At 40.9% G+C, this 15,156-nt stretch overlaps 1 protein-coding gene across 8 annotated transcripts in view; it reads right to left on the bottom strand.

Annotated features, from left to right (window-relative positions):
• Positions 1-15,156, bottom strand: part of FRY (FRY microtubule binding protein) — a 375,793-nt gene that overhangs the window by 239,227 nt on the left and 121,410 nt on the right. The window contains exon 1 of one of the 8 annotated variants that reach the window (XM_048847116.2): positions 1,393-1,735. The exons of the other annotated variants lie outside the window; for them this stretch is intronic. Within the exon in view, the coding sequence (XP_048703073.1) occupies positions 1,393-1,453 (61 nt within the window). The 5' untranslated portion in view covers positions 1,454-1,735. Of the gene's footprint in view, positions 1-1,392; positions 1,736-15,156 lie in introns of those variants that run through there. 8 annotated transcript variants of the gene reach the window in all.

The following is a 15,156-nucleotide window of genomic DNA, read 5'->3' as shown; positions in this document are numbered from 1 at the left end:
TTGCACCCTCTACACTATGTAGTAAGTTTTGAAGTATCTATATATACAAAGAAAAAACTGTCTTACATACAAAAAACTAGATTAACAGAATATAAAGTTTGTAAAGCCAAGCACTCAACATTTAAGAAATGCCAGAATTAAGGTACCGGTGTAACAATAATGTGATTCCCTTGCACTTATGCATGATGATATAGTCATTAATTATATGGCCACATACTATCCTACTAAGATACTATGATGACAGCATCATAGAAAATCCTATGGGAAATTAATTTGGTACTAGGTACAGGATTTGGATGGTATGCAGTAAACAATGCAAAGGGACACACAATAAATGACGAGGATAAAAAAAAATGTTTAATTAGCATTCAGTGAGCACCATCCATCCTATGCACTACCTGGTGTATAGTCCTGTGGGAAAAATAGTATGTGATCACATAACTTTAGATTGTATCAAAATGCATAAACACTGGGGGGCTGCTTATAGGTTGCAGGGGCAACCTTAATTTTGGCATTTCCTAACTTTTGAGTGCTTGACTTTGCAAACTTAATGTTTAACATAGGTTTTTTGGGGTTTTATTTTTCACACACACATGCACACGCACATGCGCACACACAAAACACCTGCCTCTGAACAAGATAGCACCCTTATCAGATCATCCCAAAAATATCTCCAACATTTCAAGTGCAATTTCGTAGAGAACCACCCCCATTAAGCAACCAGTTTTGCTTGGTACCTTGAGTTATTGCTTAAATTCTATCATACCTGCAAACCAACGGTACCCAGAAACATTAATCCTTCCCTTTCTAACACTTTCACTTAGACCAGGTTATAACAGCATAGCATTTTCTTTAAATGTGAGAAAGATATATTATGCACATTGCAATGAAATATCCACATATCCTTTTGACCCTATGCCATTTCTGAAAACTGGAAAACTGCATTGAAATGTATGTTAAATCACTGTTAATTCTTTTCATGTTGTAAATAATTTGCTTTTCTGATGTGATGAACAATTACTATAGTAAGAATTCTAAGAAAGTACAGTAGCTTTTAAACATATGTATGCAGTAAGCTGATGAAAAGTGAGGAGTAAAAAACTAAATTATGCCATTTCCTCAGTACTTCTTGTACATTATATTACAGAAACTTTTCTTCAAACTCAAAGATCAAGCAAAACAACAGAAAAATCAGTCTAATATGTGCAAGTTAAAAACTTGCAACACAGTGGATACAATTTTAGCAAAACACTGTTAGTGACTTCTCATTATATTTAACAGGAAAAAGAATACACTATTTTCTTTAACTTAAGAGTGCCAAATTTTGAATCTAACACCATACAGGCTAATGAGACACACTAAAACACAAAGTCCCAATGTTTTTATACCTACCAAGCTCCTTTATAAAACTGACCACACTGAATCTTCTCCAACAGGCTACTGTAATATCCATGAGCCTGAAAATAACAGAAGTTCCAATTCTCAAAACTGTTTTCTTACTAAAATGGAGAAAGAAATTACTTGTTTCATGATCCTGTTTCACACTTTCACTATATGTCTTTCTTCGACATCAAGGCAGGCATTTCATTTAGGTTTTTTGTTTTTTTTTTTTTTAAATAGGCAAGTGCTGAAGTTCGAGCAGGCCTCCTGATCGGATCAGGCTTTCCATAGCCAAAGGGGTAATTTTTAGCTTCAGCATATGATGATGACCTACAACTTGCAGAGTGGCTGCATGTCTATATTTATCCAAAAGTACATACTATACTGACAGATTAGCGAAACTACTTCAAGCACTCCAAGAACATGAGACTGGCTAATGCAGTTCGGCATAAACAAACCATGTGTACCAAACATATGTATTATCACACAGTTCAAGTTGAAGGCATTTAGTAAAGAAATGTTAAGGATAGAAAGAATACAGGATGGGTGATAAAACCTTTGTTTTGTAACTAAGGTCTTTTGGCCACAAGTACAAACAGTTTACATTCCTTGAGACAAAACCAACACAGTATCCTTTTTCCATGCCAAAGAGCCAGTGAGCAACCACACATCCTAAAGGAAAATTACACAGTGAACATCTACTGGAATAACTCTTAAGGAAATGTGTTTGGTTTTAAAACTATAAGTATAATATTAAAAAAGACACACAGTATAAACCAAATTGTTAAGAACTTAATTTATAAGGTCAAGTACATAGCAGCAAGGTTGGCAAAAGAAAGCTTTTATGCTCTTTGAAGAAAAACCCTTCCAGATCAGTGATAGACTGTCAGTCAAGGAAAATAAAATTCAAGGCTTAAAAACAAACTGAAAATGTAGTAGATTGATCTTATTTTAGTCACAGGAACTGGTCAGGAACTGTACATATTTGTACAGACACAACTAAGATTTTTATACATTTTTGTTAATGTAAATGTTACATTGCATCATTAATTTACATAATTTTCAGGCTCAAAAAAGGCTTTATCAATACAGATCTAAAATTAACAATGACGTGATACGCTTAACTAACCAATTAAACAATGAATCATATGAAGAAAACACACCTAAAGCACTATTTAAAAACCCACATGATGTTATACTGACCAACTAAGACTGCTGAAGTTGAGTCTTATAGTATTACTCTCAACCCTGTGGGTTTGGGTTTTTTTGCAGATTTATCCTTAATGGGTGAAATCCACCTTTGGAAAGAGGGCCAGCACAAGTTCTATGAACAAATTCTAATGTCACACTTTGAGGCACAAAGTGGAATTTATGTGCTGTAAAGACCTTGGCCTTAACCTCTGCACAAGAATCAATTTCACCCAATATGAATATTTGTTTGTAGATTAAATTTGGCATTTGTTTTAAACATTTTTATAATACGGGACAAGCTGGCAGCAGCAGGTTCTGCTAAATGCAAAATCACCATTTACATCCTGAGTTCATTGTATGTGGGCGATATGTATTCAAAAGGTAATCTTATACCTCTTGTTCCCTAGGAGAGTACATTCTGCAATCTGAAATGCAATGGGCTTTCAGTGTTAGAGAAAGGAAATGATGTCCATATTGTATGTGCTTTTGGCCTACACACAAAGCAGCTTGCGCACAGAACTTAGAAGATGTTATACGTCATATCCGCCTACATGTTTGCATTCCTTTCAGTGAATGGTGTTAAATGCTATTCTGGTAAGTGGGGATGTGTGTGCATTCATCCCCTCTCCTTATCTACTCCTCAAGTGCTTATGACCTTGTTTTGGGCCAATTATCTTTCTTGACAAGGAGGACTGGACATGGGGCTCCAGAGTCCATCAAAATCTCGCCTGGTTCAGCCACAGGAATCACTAGAAAATGTGAATTGGTGTTTTCCCCCCAAGCACTGAGCATGCTGTCTCCCCAATATCCCAGATCCTTTTTGGCCTCAGACTGAGATGGACTCAATGTTAAAATCTGACCCACAGCACAGTAGTACAGAAGACAAAATGTTGTACAATGGTTGTAGCAGAGAACAGGACATCAGGAGTTCCTAGGTCTTCTCCAGCCATTTAACCTCTCTTTAGATCAGTTTTCCCCACTGTAAAGTCAGGGTAAATATAATTCCTACATTGAAGGAATGCTGTGAGGTTAAATTAACTGTAACTGAGGAGTTGGGCTCCTCAGTTGAAAGCCCATAGATTTTTTTTTCTCGGATTGCTAGCCTAATTGCTTGTACATTTTTGTATGGCTTGAATTTCTAACTGCAGATGTTCAAGCCACAGTCATAACATTCCTCTTGCATTTCTATCTAAAAGGCAAGTGAGGACCAGTGATAGTCACACTGAGGCTCATGAGCCGCAAGTGGCTCTTTAATGTGTCTCCTGCGGCTCTTTACAGGACATATATTAAAACACTGTGTGATTTAATTATTAACCAGTCTAAGTTATTAACCAATCAGGATGCTTTTACTATGTTATTAACCAATTAAGTTAATAACAGTTCAAGTTGATAATTAATTTGTTGTGAGAAATATATATAAAATGAAACAATGAATTCACACTATTGTGGCTCTTTTGGGTAATACTGAACGCTAATTTGGCTCCTGAACCACTAAGGTTTAAGTATCACTGGTGTAGATTGTTTATGCATTTAATCTTACTAAAAATATACAATTTAGAAAGGCATGGAGAAGCCAAACTGCTAAACTTCAAGAGGGTCTCAAAAGAACTACCTCCTAAAACTGACACATCTCTTCTTAAAATTACACAAATTCAGTACTCTGATCTCTGGATTGTATATATATTCTTGCATCCAGAAAAGGGGCAAGGTATGGTATGATGGATACAGAAGTTTGCAAGTGGCTATGTTGTTTTTAATTTCTGTCACATCACCAGCCATGAGTTTGATTAGCCCCACAAGCTGATACTGGTCTCTGTGGGCACTGGCATCTTGAATTGGGGGGCTCAGAACAGGTAGTTTTTCATCAAAATCAGGGCTCGGGGGGAGGCAAAATAATTCTCCCCAGATGTTGTTAAGCCTTTTTCTTCTAGGAGGTCCTTTATTTAGGTTGGGGAGACTTTAGGAAGGGTGGATAGGATGCAATTGCCAGAAGGTATGAGGAACTCAACTTTCCTTCATCCAGACAGCTCTGTAGCACTACCTAGTCTCCTCTTCCAATAATTATTTTAAAAAGTGTTCTATATTGTATCCTTTATCTGGACAGAATTTATACTTTATAGTTGTAATATGAATAACTGAAATTATAGTTATCACTGAGATTTCTAATGAATGTACTTTTGAAGACAATTTGCGGAGACATATTCTTCTACGGGAGAAAACCAATTTCAAATCTTTTACAGTTTATAGAACAGATACATCTTTTTATCATCTATAGATGTTTAAACAAAGTGTTATTAGTTAAAATTTTTCATATACCTTTGTTTTTAATTAAATAGATGAGACCATTTTGGATTAAAAATTTGTACCTTAACTCTCTTTTTGCTTAGCATAGAAACAATATTTCAAGACAGTCTGTTCTCTTTGCTGACAAATTCTGTTATTGATGTAGGTGGCTCCAACAGAAACAAGAAACTGCTGTTTCAAAATATGATTAGCATAGTAAAGAATGAAATGAATCTGACAGGAAAAATGTCATGAAGTTTCATACTTTGTCAACTTTTTACAGTCTTTCCTATCTTAATATTTAAAAAAAATGAGGTATACTTTTATAGGTCTTGTCCACAGTGGCAGTGGTGTGTAGGGTATGCATAGCAACACACTGCAGTGAAAAGCAGGCTGTGTCCGCAGTGCAGTGTGTAAATACAAGCCGATGTGAAAGGCTCTGGCAGGCGGAAGCAGCAGGGAAAGGCTCTGGCAGCTCCCTGCAGCAGGGAAAGGCTTCATTGGTGAAAGGCGCCAGCAGTGGGGAGCTGCCAGAGCACTCCTGGACATGTGTGCAGACTTAACACCCTGCTTCTCACCGATGTAGCCTTTGTGGCTTTCGTCAATGACAAACTCGAGAATTTTTAAGAAACTATAAAACAATAAAGTTGCATAAGATTCTCTCTTTCGGGTTCTTAAGGGAATGGGATTCAGTGATCACTTTATCAACTGGGATTAAACTGCTCGACACCAGATCCCCCTCCTGGGTGATCACCAATACTTAGAAACAGTCTCATTACAGAAAGGAACAAGGCAGGGCTGCCCACTATCCCTGTTACTCTTCAACATAGCACTGGAACCGCTAGTATGCACAATTGGGTATGAAGATCATAATAGAATCATGGAGGGATGGGGAGGCAGGAGGGTTCAACACTGTAAGCAGAATCAGCCTCTGGAAAATTCTAGAAAAATTTGGCTGCCCCACCAAATTTGTTAATACCATATGTCAATTCCATGAAGATAGAACTGGTCAAGTACTCTCAGATGGTGGCCTCTCTAAACCATTCCCCATATGTACTGGGATGAAACAAGGCTGCACGCTAACACTGATTCTCTTTAGTTGCTACATGAGGTTCAGAACTGATGGAAAACTCTTCAATGACCAAAAGCTTACTGCAAAGACAAAAGTAATTAAGAAATTCATATGTGAACCCTTTTTATGGATGACTGTGGTCTACTTAGTCACAGTGAAAGTGACCTACAACCTACCCCCTTGACAGGTTCTCAGAGGCAACTAAGGAGTTTGGACTCACAATCAGCCTGGAAAAAACTGAAGTCAACTTCCAACCAGTCCCATCAACCACTAGCAAAACCTACTTTGCTTCATGCTTCTCACAAAAAATAACATGTGAACTGATGACTAGCAAAGTTACCATAGACAATGAAGGAGAAGGGATGCAAATCAGGATAAAAAAAGAGCACATCAGAGATCTTCTGACCAATTTGAATGAATTTAAATCAGCAGGGCTGGATGCATTCACCCGAGGGTACAGAAGGAATTAGCTGAAAAAATCTCAGAGCCATTGGCAATAATATTTACAAACTCATGGATGACAGGAGAGTTCCAGAAGTCTGGAGAAGGGCTAATGTAGTGCCCATCTTTAAAAATGGGGAAAAGGAGGAGCTAGGGAGCTATAAATTAGCCACCCTGACTTCGATACCGGGGAAGCTACTAGAGCAATGTATAAAACATTCAATTTGTGAATACCCAGAGGATGAAGGGGTAATCACTAGCAGCCAGCATGGATTTATATTATAAAGAACAAATCATGCTAAACCAGCTTGATTTCCTTCTTTGACAGGGTAACTGATTTGGTGGACAGGGGGAATGCAGTGGACATAATATACCTGGACTTCAGCAAGGCTTTTGACAGTCCCACATGGCATACTGATAAGTAAGCTGGAGAAGTGCGGTCTCGACAGAACTACCATTAAGTGTATATATTATTGGTTAAACAACCACAAACAAAGAGTAACTATTAATTCAATGATGTCAGATTGGTGGGAGGTCTCAAATGCGGTTCCACAGGGATCTGTTCTTGGTTCAGGATTATATACCATCTTCATTAATGACCTGGATATAGGAATAGAGAGCACACTGATCAAGTCTGTAGATGACACAAAGCTAGGAGGAGTTGCCAATACTTTAGAGGATAGAGCTAAAATTCAGAGAGATTGTGATAAATTGGAGAACTGGGCTATAGACAACAAAATGAAATTTAACAAAGACAAATGTCAGGTGCTACACTTAGGGAAGAAAAACCAAATGCACAAATACAGAATGGGGGGAAACTGGCTTTGCAGCAGTACTGTTAAGAAGGATCTGGGAGTTGTGCTAGAGCACAGCCTCAACATGAGTCAGCAATGCAATGCTGTTGCAAAAAAACCCAACCAATACAATTTTAGGTTACATTAACAGCGGCATAGCATGCAAGTTATGGGAGCTGATAGTGCCTCTCTACTCGGCACTAGTTAGGCCTCAGCTGGAGTACTGTGTCCAGTTTTGGTCACCAATGTATAGAAAGGATGTCGAGAAACTGGAAAGGATCCAGAGGTGAGTGACAAAGATGATCGAAGGGATGGAATGCAAGCCATACAAGCAAAGGCTGAAGGAACTGGGTATGTTTAGTTTGGAAAAGAGGAGATTGAGGGGGGATATGATAGCTGCCATAAAAAAGATGGGAGAAAAGTTGTTCTCTCTTGCACAGAGTGCAGAATAAAAGGCACTGGGTTCAAGCTACATCATAGCAGATCTAGATTAAATCTCAGGAAAAACTTCCTAACTGTAAGAACAGTAGGACAATGGAACAGATTGCTTAGGGAGGTTGTGGAAGCTTCTTCACTGGAGGTTTTCAAAAGGAGGCTGGATAACCATCTGTCTTGGATGGTTTAGACACAAAAAATCCTGCATCTTCCAGAGGTTGCAGTAGAGAGAGAGACGGCGGAGCAGCCGACAATGGAGTGAGCGAGCAGTGGTGAAGTGAATGGCTGGTAGCGGAGCGGCTGACAGTGGAGCAAGCGTCCACCAGCAGAGAGGTTGATGGTGGAGCGAGTGTCAGCAGAGTGGCCGATGGTGGAGCAAGCCATGGTGCCTTCCTCCCTCCCTGCCAGGTGGGAGATGAATTCATGCAAATGCACCTCTGAACTCTGGGTCTTCAGTGACCAAAGAGAACAACTGTGAGTGGGGTGCAGTGGAGGGAGAGAGGACAATGATTATTGAAGATCAGTTTAGATGGATTGGTCATGTTATCACCATGGGGGAATGACAGATTCCCCCCAAAATTCCTCTATCATGAGCTGAAATTCAGAAAGGGCAGGAACGGCAGTCAACATAAATATTTCAAAGACACTCTTTAGCAGAATCTCAACTCACATGGCATAAATATTGATAAGTTCAAAGACACGTTCAAGGACAGACCTGAACAGAGAACTACTATCAATAAAATTTGTAAACATTTTAAAACAGATGCGAAAAACTAATTGAAAAGGGCCGAGCATCATGCCATGTCTTCAGTGGGAGAGTACATGACATCTGTTCAGGACCTTGATCCTCGCAGATTGGACTATACAGCCTCAAGGGAACATGAGATGCTGTGATGTGATCGCCAGATACAGTGGAATCAAAAAGAATCACAGAGCTTAAGGTGAGATGGGACCAACAGATCATCTAGTCTGATCTCCTGTATATCACAGCTACCAACCCCACCTAGCCAGCTGCACACTTAATCCAAACACCAACATTAAACCAGAGGAAGGAGCCAAAAAAAAAAAAACATAGAAAAAAGAAAAGAAAAGAAAAGAAAAGAAAAGAAAAGAAAAGAAAAGAAAAGAAAAGAAAAGAAAAGAAGAATACATTGGGGGAATAAAAGTCTCCCTTTCTGTCCTCTGCAAATCACAGGCTGAAGTTCTGAAGGATGAGATTTTAGGAATATAAGACATAAATCAGAAGTAGCCCCCAGTGCTGCCAAGCCCTGCACCCCTCCCCCAAGATACCCCACCATACAATCATAATCATAAAATTGTCAAGCTCTCTCTTACAACTAAGTTGTTTGCCCCAGCAACATCTATTAGGAAGCTGTTCCAGAACCTCAATCCTCTGATTGTTAGAAATCTTCTTGTAATTTACACTCTACATATATTCATGGCAAGTTATACCCATTTATTCTTGTGCCAACATTGTCCTTTAGATTAAATAGCTCTTTCCCTTCCTTGGGTTCACCCCCCTAAAGTATTTATAGAGAACAACCATATCCACTCTCAGCCTTCACTTTGCTAGGCCAAACAAGTCACGCTCTTTTAGCCTCCTCTCATAAAAGAGGTTTTCCATTTCTCTGATCAACCTCGTAGCTCTTTTCTGCACCTGTTCCCAGTTTGAATTCATCATTCTTGAACATGGGTGACCAGAATTGCACATAGTATTCCAGATGAGGTCTTACCAATGCCTTGCACAATGGCATTTATACTTCTCTATCTCTTCTAGAATGCCTTGCCTGATCCTAGAATCGCATTTGCCTTTTTTGTAGCTGCATCACATTGGTGGCTCCAGGTTATCTTGTGATGGACCAACTCGCCGAGATTTCTCTCCTCCTCTTCTGTCATTTTTAACCGATGAGTCCTCATTTACAGAAGAAATTATTTTTACTAGACTCTAGGTACATGACCTTGCACTTTGTACTCTTAAAATTCATCCAAATTCTGTTTCTCCAGTTTTGAAAGTCATCTAATTCTTCCTGTTTAATATTCCATTCCTCATCTGTACTGTACCCAACTTTGTATCTTCAGCAAATTCCATTAGCACACTCCTAATGACTTAGTGCCAAAGTCATTAATAAAAATATTAAATAAGGTAAATCCCATGACCAGTCCTTGAGGAACTCCACTAGCAACATCCCTCCAGCCTGATAGTTCATCTTTTAGCATGACTAGTTGTCTTCTCCCCATTAGCCAGTTCCTTACCTACCTTACAATTCTTGTACTAATCCCCATCATAATTTAAATAATAATTTCCTATGTGGTACTATGTCAAATGCTTTTCTGAAGTCCAAGTATATTAGAATTAGATCTACTGCATTTCCCTTATCTAAAAAATCAGTTATTGTCTGTTCTCAAAGAAAGATATCAGGTGGTCAGGCATGATCTACCTTTGATAAACATATTTCATTACATCCCCTTTTCTGATTACCTCCATGAATTTAATTATTCTTTCCTTCAACATTTGATCTAAAGCCTTGTATATTACTTCGGACAGACGAATGGGTCTATAATTGCCCAGATCACTTTTGTTATACAGAACAAAAAACTAGGTTGTATGTGGATGATACTATCACTCTAATCCACAAAGGCTGATACCCAAATTACTAGAACTCACTGAAAAGTCTCGGCACTTGTCTGGATATGAGATTAACTAGAACAAATCTGAGGAGTTAGGATTAACTAAATACATGTACTGGTCTTTGCTTAGTCAGTGGGATTTCCAATGGAAGCTGATAACATTCAAATATCTAGGAATTCTAATCCCCTGATATTTAAAGCAAATAGTTAAAATCAGTTTAGACCCAATTATTATACAAATCACTAACAACCTGGGTAAATGGAAAGCTATCCTCCTCAGCCTCTTGACAAAAATAAAACTAATAAAAATGAACACACTGCTCAGATTAATTTATATGTTCAGGGCTACTCTCACTCCAAATATCCAAATACTATTTTCAGAAAAATCAATTATATTCTTTTTTTGGGGGGAGGGCGGGGGGCAGAAAGAATCATGTCCTTTAAGAGACTTCAGCTACCAGTTGATCTAGGGAGGTTTAGAATCACAAATCTGACGCAATATCATAATGCCTGTATAATAAGCCTTTATAATAAGCCAGGCCATGCAATGGACATATACTATCACAAATCAAACATCTATGTGGGTGAATATTAAGAAAGAGCTGTCCTACTCTTTCCTATTATGGCTATATTCGGCTGTGGAGACTGTAGATATCAAAAATATCTAATTCCCACCGTCCGTATGGCCTGTCGAATAAGGGCCACTTTAGCATGCCCACACAAATTCTACCCTTCATTTGGGAATCCCATTCTAAAAACTGGGTGCGGGGAAATTGGGGGAAAGATGACAATGTGGAAAAACTGGATGGAATGTAGCATATTATACATATCTCCCTCCCTACTAATAAGTGAGGACCAAATCACAATGTTTACTTCTCTCCAACTACAATACAACCTATAAGATATGGCAATGTGGCAACGTAATGAGGAGGAATGACCTCATTCTGGCACAAAGGGCTCTTGCTGAGCTCAGCTAACCTCACCCCTTCCCCTTCAAAGGAATTACAGGGGCAGGGCAAAAAGTATCAGAGCAGGGCCCTGAAGCTTAGTTGGAACCAGATCACAGAAGGAGCCCAATGTCCTTCCCAACGAGCTGAATTGCCAGCGGAGCTCACAACCAGCTGTGGCAGGTGACAACTGCCCTGAGCCAGCCAGGAGAGAAGGCCAGCCACTATCCCAAGAGATGGAGAGACCCAGAGAGGCAGTAGAGAGTGAGCTGCTTGGCACAGAGATGAGGACCCAGGCCCCAGGGGCCGCACAGCAGCCCCACCAGACAATAGTAGGACATAGCTCAAGGAAACAAGACATTGACTTGGCTCTGTTGCTGTGGGGCAAGGAAGCAACCCCAGGCTTCCCTGCCAACCCTGTGACAGGATCACCCATTCACTTCTAGGGTCTTAGAATGAGATCCAGTGGAGCAGGGTAGGCCCAGGTCCCCACAACACTGGCCCCGCACTCGGGGATGGATAAACCACAGACTGCTTGCTTGCTTAGCCCCTACCAAGAAAGCCTGAGCCATTGACTGCTTATTTGCTTAACCCTCAGGAAGGAGGCCTGAGTCACAGGCTGCTTGAATATTCAACCCTTAGGCCAGAAGGCCTGACCCACTGACAGTTTTTCTGCTCTGCTCCCCATCCAGGAGGCCTGAGCTAACACTTTCTTAGTGACTTGGCTGCTAGACAGGACACCTGACAGGCCAATCCGGCATGAACACCGATTCCCTGCTAACACCAAAGGGGGCGTTCCTGGCCCTGAGACACAGGAACCTTACAGGCAACATATTCAAATTTGTCTCCTGCTCACCTCAGAATCTGGCCTGGAAGCAACTGTACTGTCTAAAGTGCCTGAACTCAAGTTTTGTAGAGTTATATCATTCCCCCAGACTGGCAACTACACTATACTACTTGCCAAAATATGAATACTGATGTAATGAGGCTAAAATGGAACAAAGAACTGGCAATAAATAGCTCATGCCCACAGTGGAACAGAGCAATATGAGAGAATAAGGAAGCAAACTTGGACCTCCAATTATGTTTCATTCTACACAAAATCATTGCACTAGTCACCCCAAACACTACACAAAATTAAACCTGCCCCAGTGATCAATTTTGGAAAAGTGGGGGCAAAGGAGCCCCAGAAAAATGTGAGTCCATTTGGGACAGTTTCCTAGAACTGGTTGACTAAAGATCCCTGCAGGAGACTTGGATGAAAGGCAGACAATAAATCCACATACTACCTTCTCCCATCCTTCCCACCCTTTTCCCTCTTGACTTTGATTTCTTGAATTTTTGTTTGTGTGTTTATTCTGATATGTGTCTGGAAACAGTGTGGTTAATAGGTGGGAAGCCAGGCATTGTGTAAAATCAGTAAAAGCTGGTTTATCAGGCATGTTGGGAGAATGGGAGGTGCCAGTAAGTGAAAAATGCCAGTTAACTAAGAGGGAGGGAGTTTGGGTGTGGGAGGGGATGTGGGGCTGGGGGTTAGAGCACGAGTGGGGGTGTGGGGCGTGGGCTCTGGGAGGGATTTGGGTACAGGAGGAGACTCGGTGCAGCAGGTTGGGGCATTGGAGGGGCTGCGGGGGGTGCCAGATCCAGGGGGCGCTCACCTCGGGCGGCTCCCCACAACCAGTAACCTGTCCCGGTTGCTCCTAGGTGAAGGCGAGGCAGGCAACTCTGCATACTGTCCCTGCCCCACCCACTGGCTCCACAGCTCCCACTGGCTGGGAACCATAGCCAGTGGGAGCTGTGGGGTGGTACCTGCGGGCGGAGGCAGCGCGCAGAGGCACCTGCCATGCCTCCACCTTGGAGCAGCCGGGACAGGTTGCCACTTGCGGGGAGCCACCTGAGGTGAGTGCCCCCTGGATCCAGCACCTCCTCCCACGCCCCACTCCCCCTCCTCACCCAAACTCCCTCCCAGAGCCTGTGCTCCACACCCCTTCCCATGTCCCAACCCCCTGCTGACCCCACGTCAAGTGGACTATAAAACGGACTTTCAATGAAGATCAGAAATGCCGGTTTATAGAGCTTTCCAGTTGGTGAAGTGTCAGATAAAACAGCTTTTACTGTATCTTGTTTTTTGCTCATTTCTGGTGTTTATTACTTTTGAATTTGTTCTGTATGTTGGCATCTAGGATTTATATGGTTTGTTATAAGAAAAATTGAAAAAGTTTAATAAATAATAAATATTTTAAAAGTAATTATTGGCAAACCTTGTGCAAAATATCAGAATGATCTTTTACTATAGTTTCTGTGTGGGATTAAACTGTTTCATATTTTCATAGAAATTTAAGAAACATTTAACTTATTTATATTTAATGGTGGAACTTGGCATACTTAGAACACAACATCATTTGGGGGATAACTTCCTCTCACTTATGGAAATACCCACATTGTCTCTGTTATCAGAGTTGAACTAAACACAAATACTGCTCAGCTTCTGTGTTTTAGAGAACAAATAAATGTTTCCTCTTTGAATGCTGACCTTAGGTTAACAAATACAGTATGTTTAGGAAATCCTGACAGACTTTCTATATGTCTTTAAAGGTTTTATTATCTTTGCTGATCTTGCCAATTATTTCAAAAGTAAAAAGGCTTTAATAATCAGGGGGAAAGTCATCACCTTTTGTACTTAAATAAGTAAACGGATTTGGATAAATTAAAAACACACATTGAACATTGGTCTGTTTCCCAAACTGAACCAGAATGTCTTTGCAATTCAAATAAAGTTAAGAAAATATTTTGTTTTATAGTAAAGATTTTCACATTTCCCTATGCTTAGTTGTTTTTGTTAAAATACTGAATGAAAAGCTACTCTCTAAATTTCTGATCTGGTTGAAACTAGAGTGCTGGCAAGTTCACATATAAAAACAGGGTTTCCCATATGATTTCGAGCCTGCTGTTTTGTTGAAGTAGCCTTTCATTTTCGAGAAGAAGAGGTGAAGACGCTTCTTTGAATTTTGTGAGTGTAAAGCTTGGAAAAGGCCCAGGAAGCTCAAGATTTTAAAAAAAGAATACAAGCACAGCGCTAAAAAGTAAGACTATCTGCTTCAAACAAATGAGGGACCAGCCAACACAAAGGACGTGACCGGCATTTTCCCTCCTTACTCCTCTTCTTTTCAGCAAGGTGTATTTTTTTCCCTCCCTGAACATGAAACAATAAAGATGATTAGGGTTTTGGCTGAGATAGAAAACAGATCTATTTTTGTTTATTAAAGATCATATTTTTCACAACACTAGGAGTGTAAACACTGGTATCCTGGCGATATTCCAATTTAAGTAGTTACCATCTAAGTTGCCCAGTCACACGGCCGCCTATTAAGTCCCACGCAGGGGCTTGGACCTGCCACAGTGGGGAGAGACACCCGTCCCTGCCAGCCCCAGCACGGACCTGCCCCAGACTTGCCATGGCCGGGGCAGAGAAGCCCCTCCCTTGGCCCGGCCCAGCCCAGCCGGAGATGCCACAGCCAGGGAGAGGTGCCTCTCCCCTGGCCCTGAGCTGCTGCAGCAAGAGAGGGCTGGGGGGGAATCCTCTCTTCCACTGCAGCCCTGGGGCAGCCTGGACCCCAAACCCCTCATCCCCAGCCCCACCCCAGAGCCCACACCCCAAGCCAGAGCCCTCATCCCCCCACACCCCAACACTCTGCCCCAGCCCTGAGTCCCCTCTCACACTCCGAACCTCTTGGCCCCACCCCCACCACATGAATTTTGTTATGTGCACCAATATGGAGGTGATGTGTCACACATCACCTCCATATTGGTGCACATAACAAAATTCATTCCGCCCACGGACGAAAAAAAATGGAGGGAACGCTGCACTACAGATAATTAATTTTTTAGGTAAGTGAATTCTCAACTCTTTCTCGTGGGGCCTGACTTAAGTACGTTTTTACATTCATTTTTGTCCATTTTTATTCCGTGTCTCTGTTTCTCAGCA

The sequence above is a fragment of the Caretta caretta genome, chromosome 1, assembly GCF_965140235.1.
Source record: "Caretta caretta isolate rCarCar2 chromosome 1, rCarCar1.hap1, whole genome shotgun sequence".
Classification (NCBI taxonomy): domain Eukaryota; kingdom Metazoa; phylum Chordata; order Testudines; family Cheloniidae; genus Caretta; species Caretta caretta.
The sequence above is the reverse complement of the archived record's forward strand: the minus strand, read 5'-3'. Positions and strand labels throughout refer to the sequence as shown.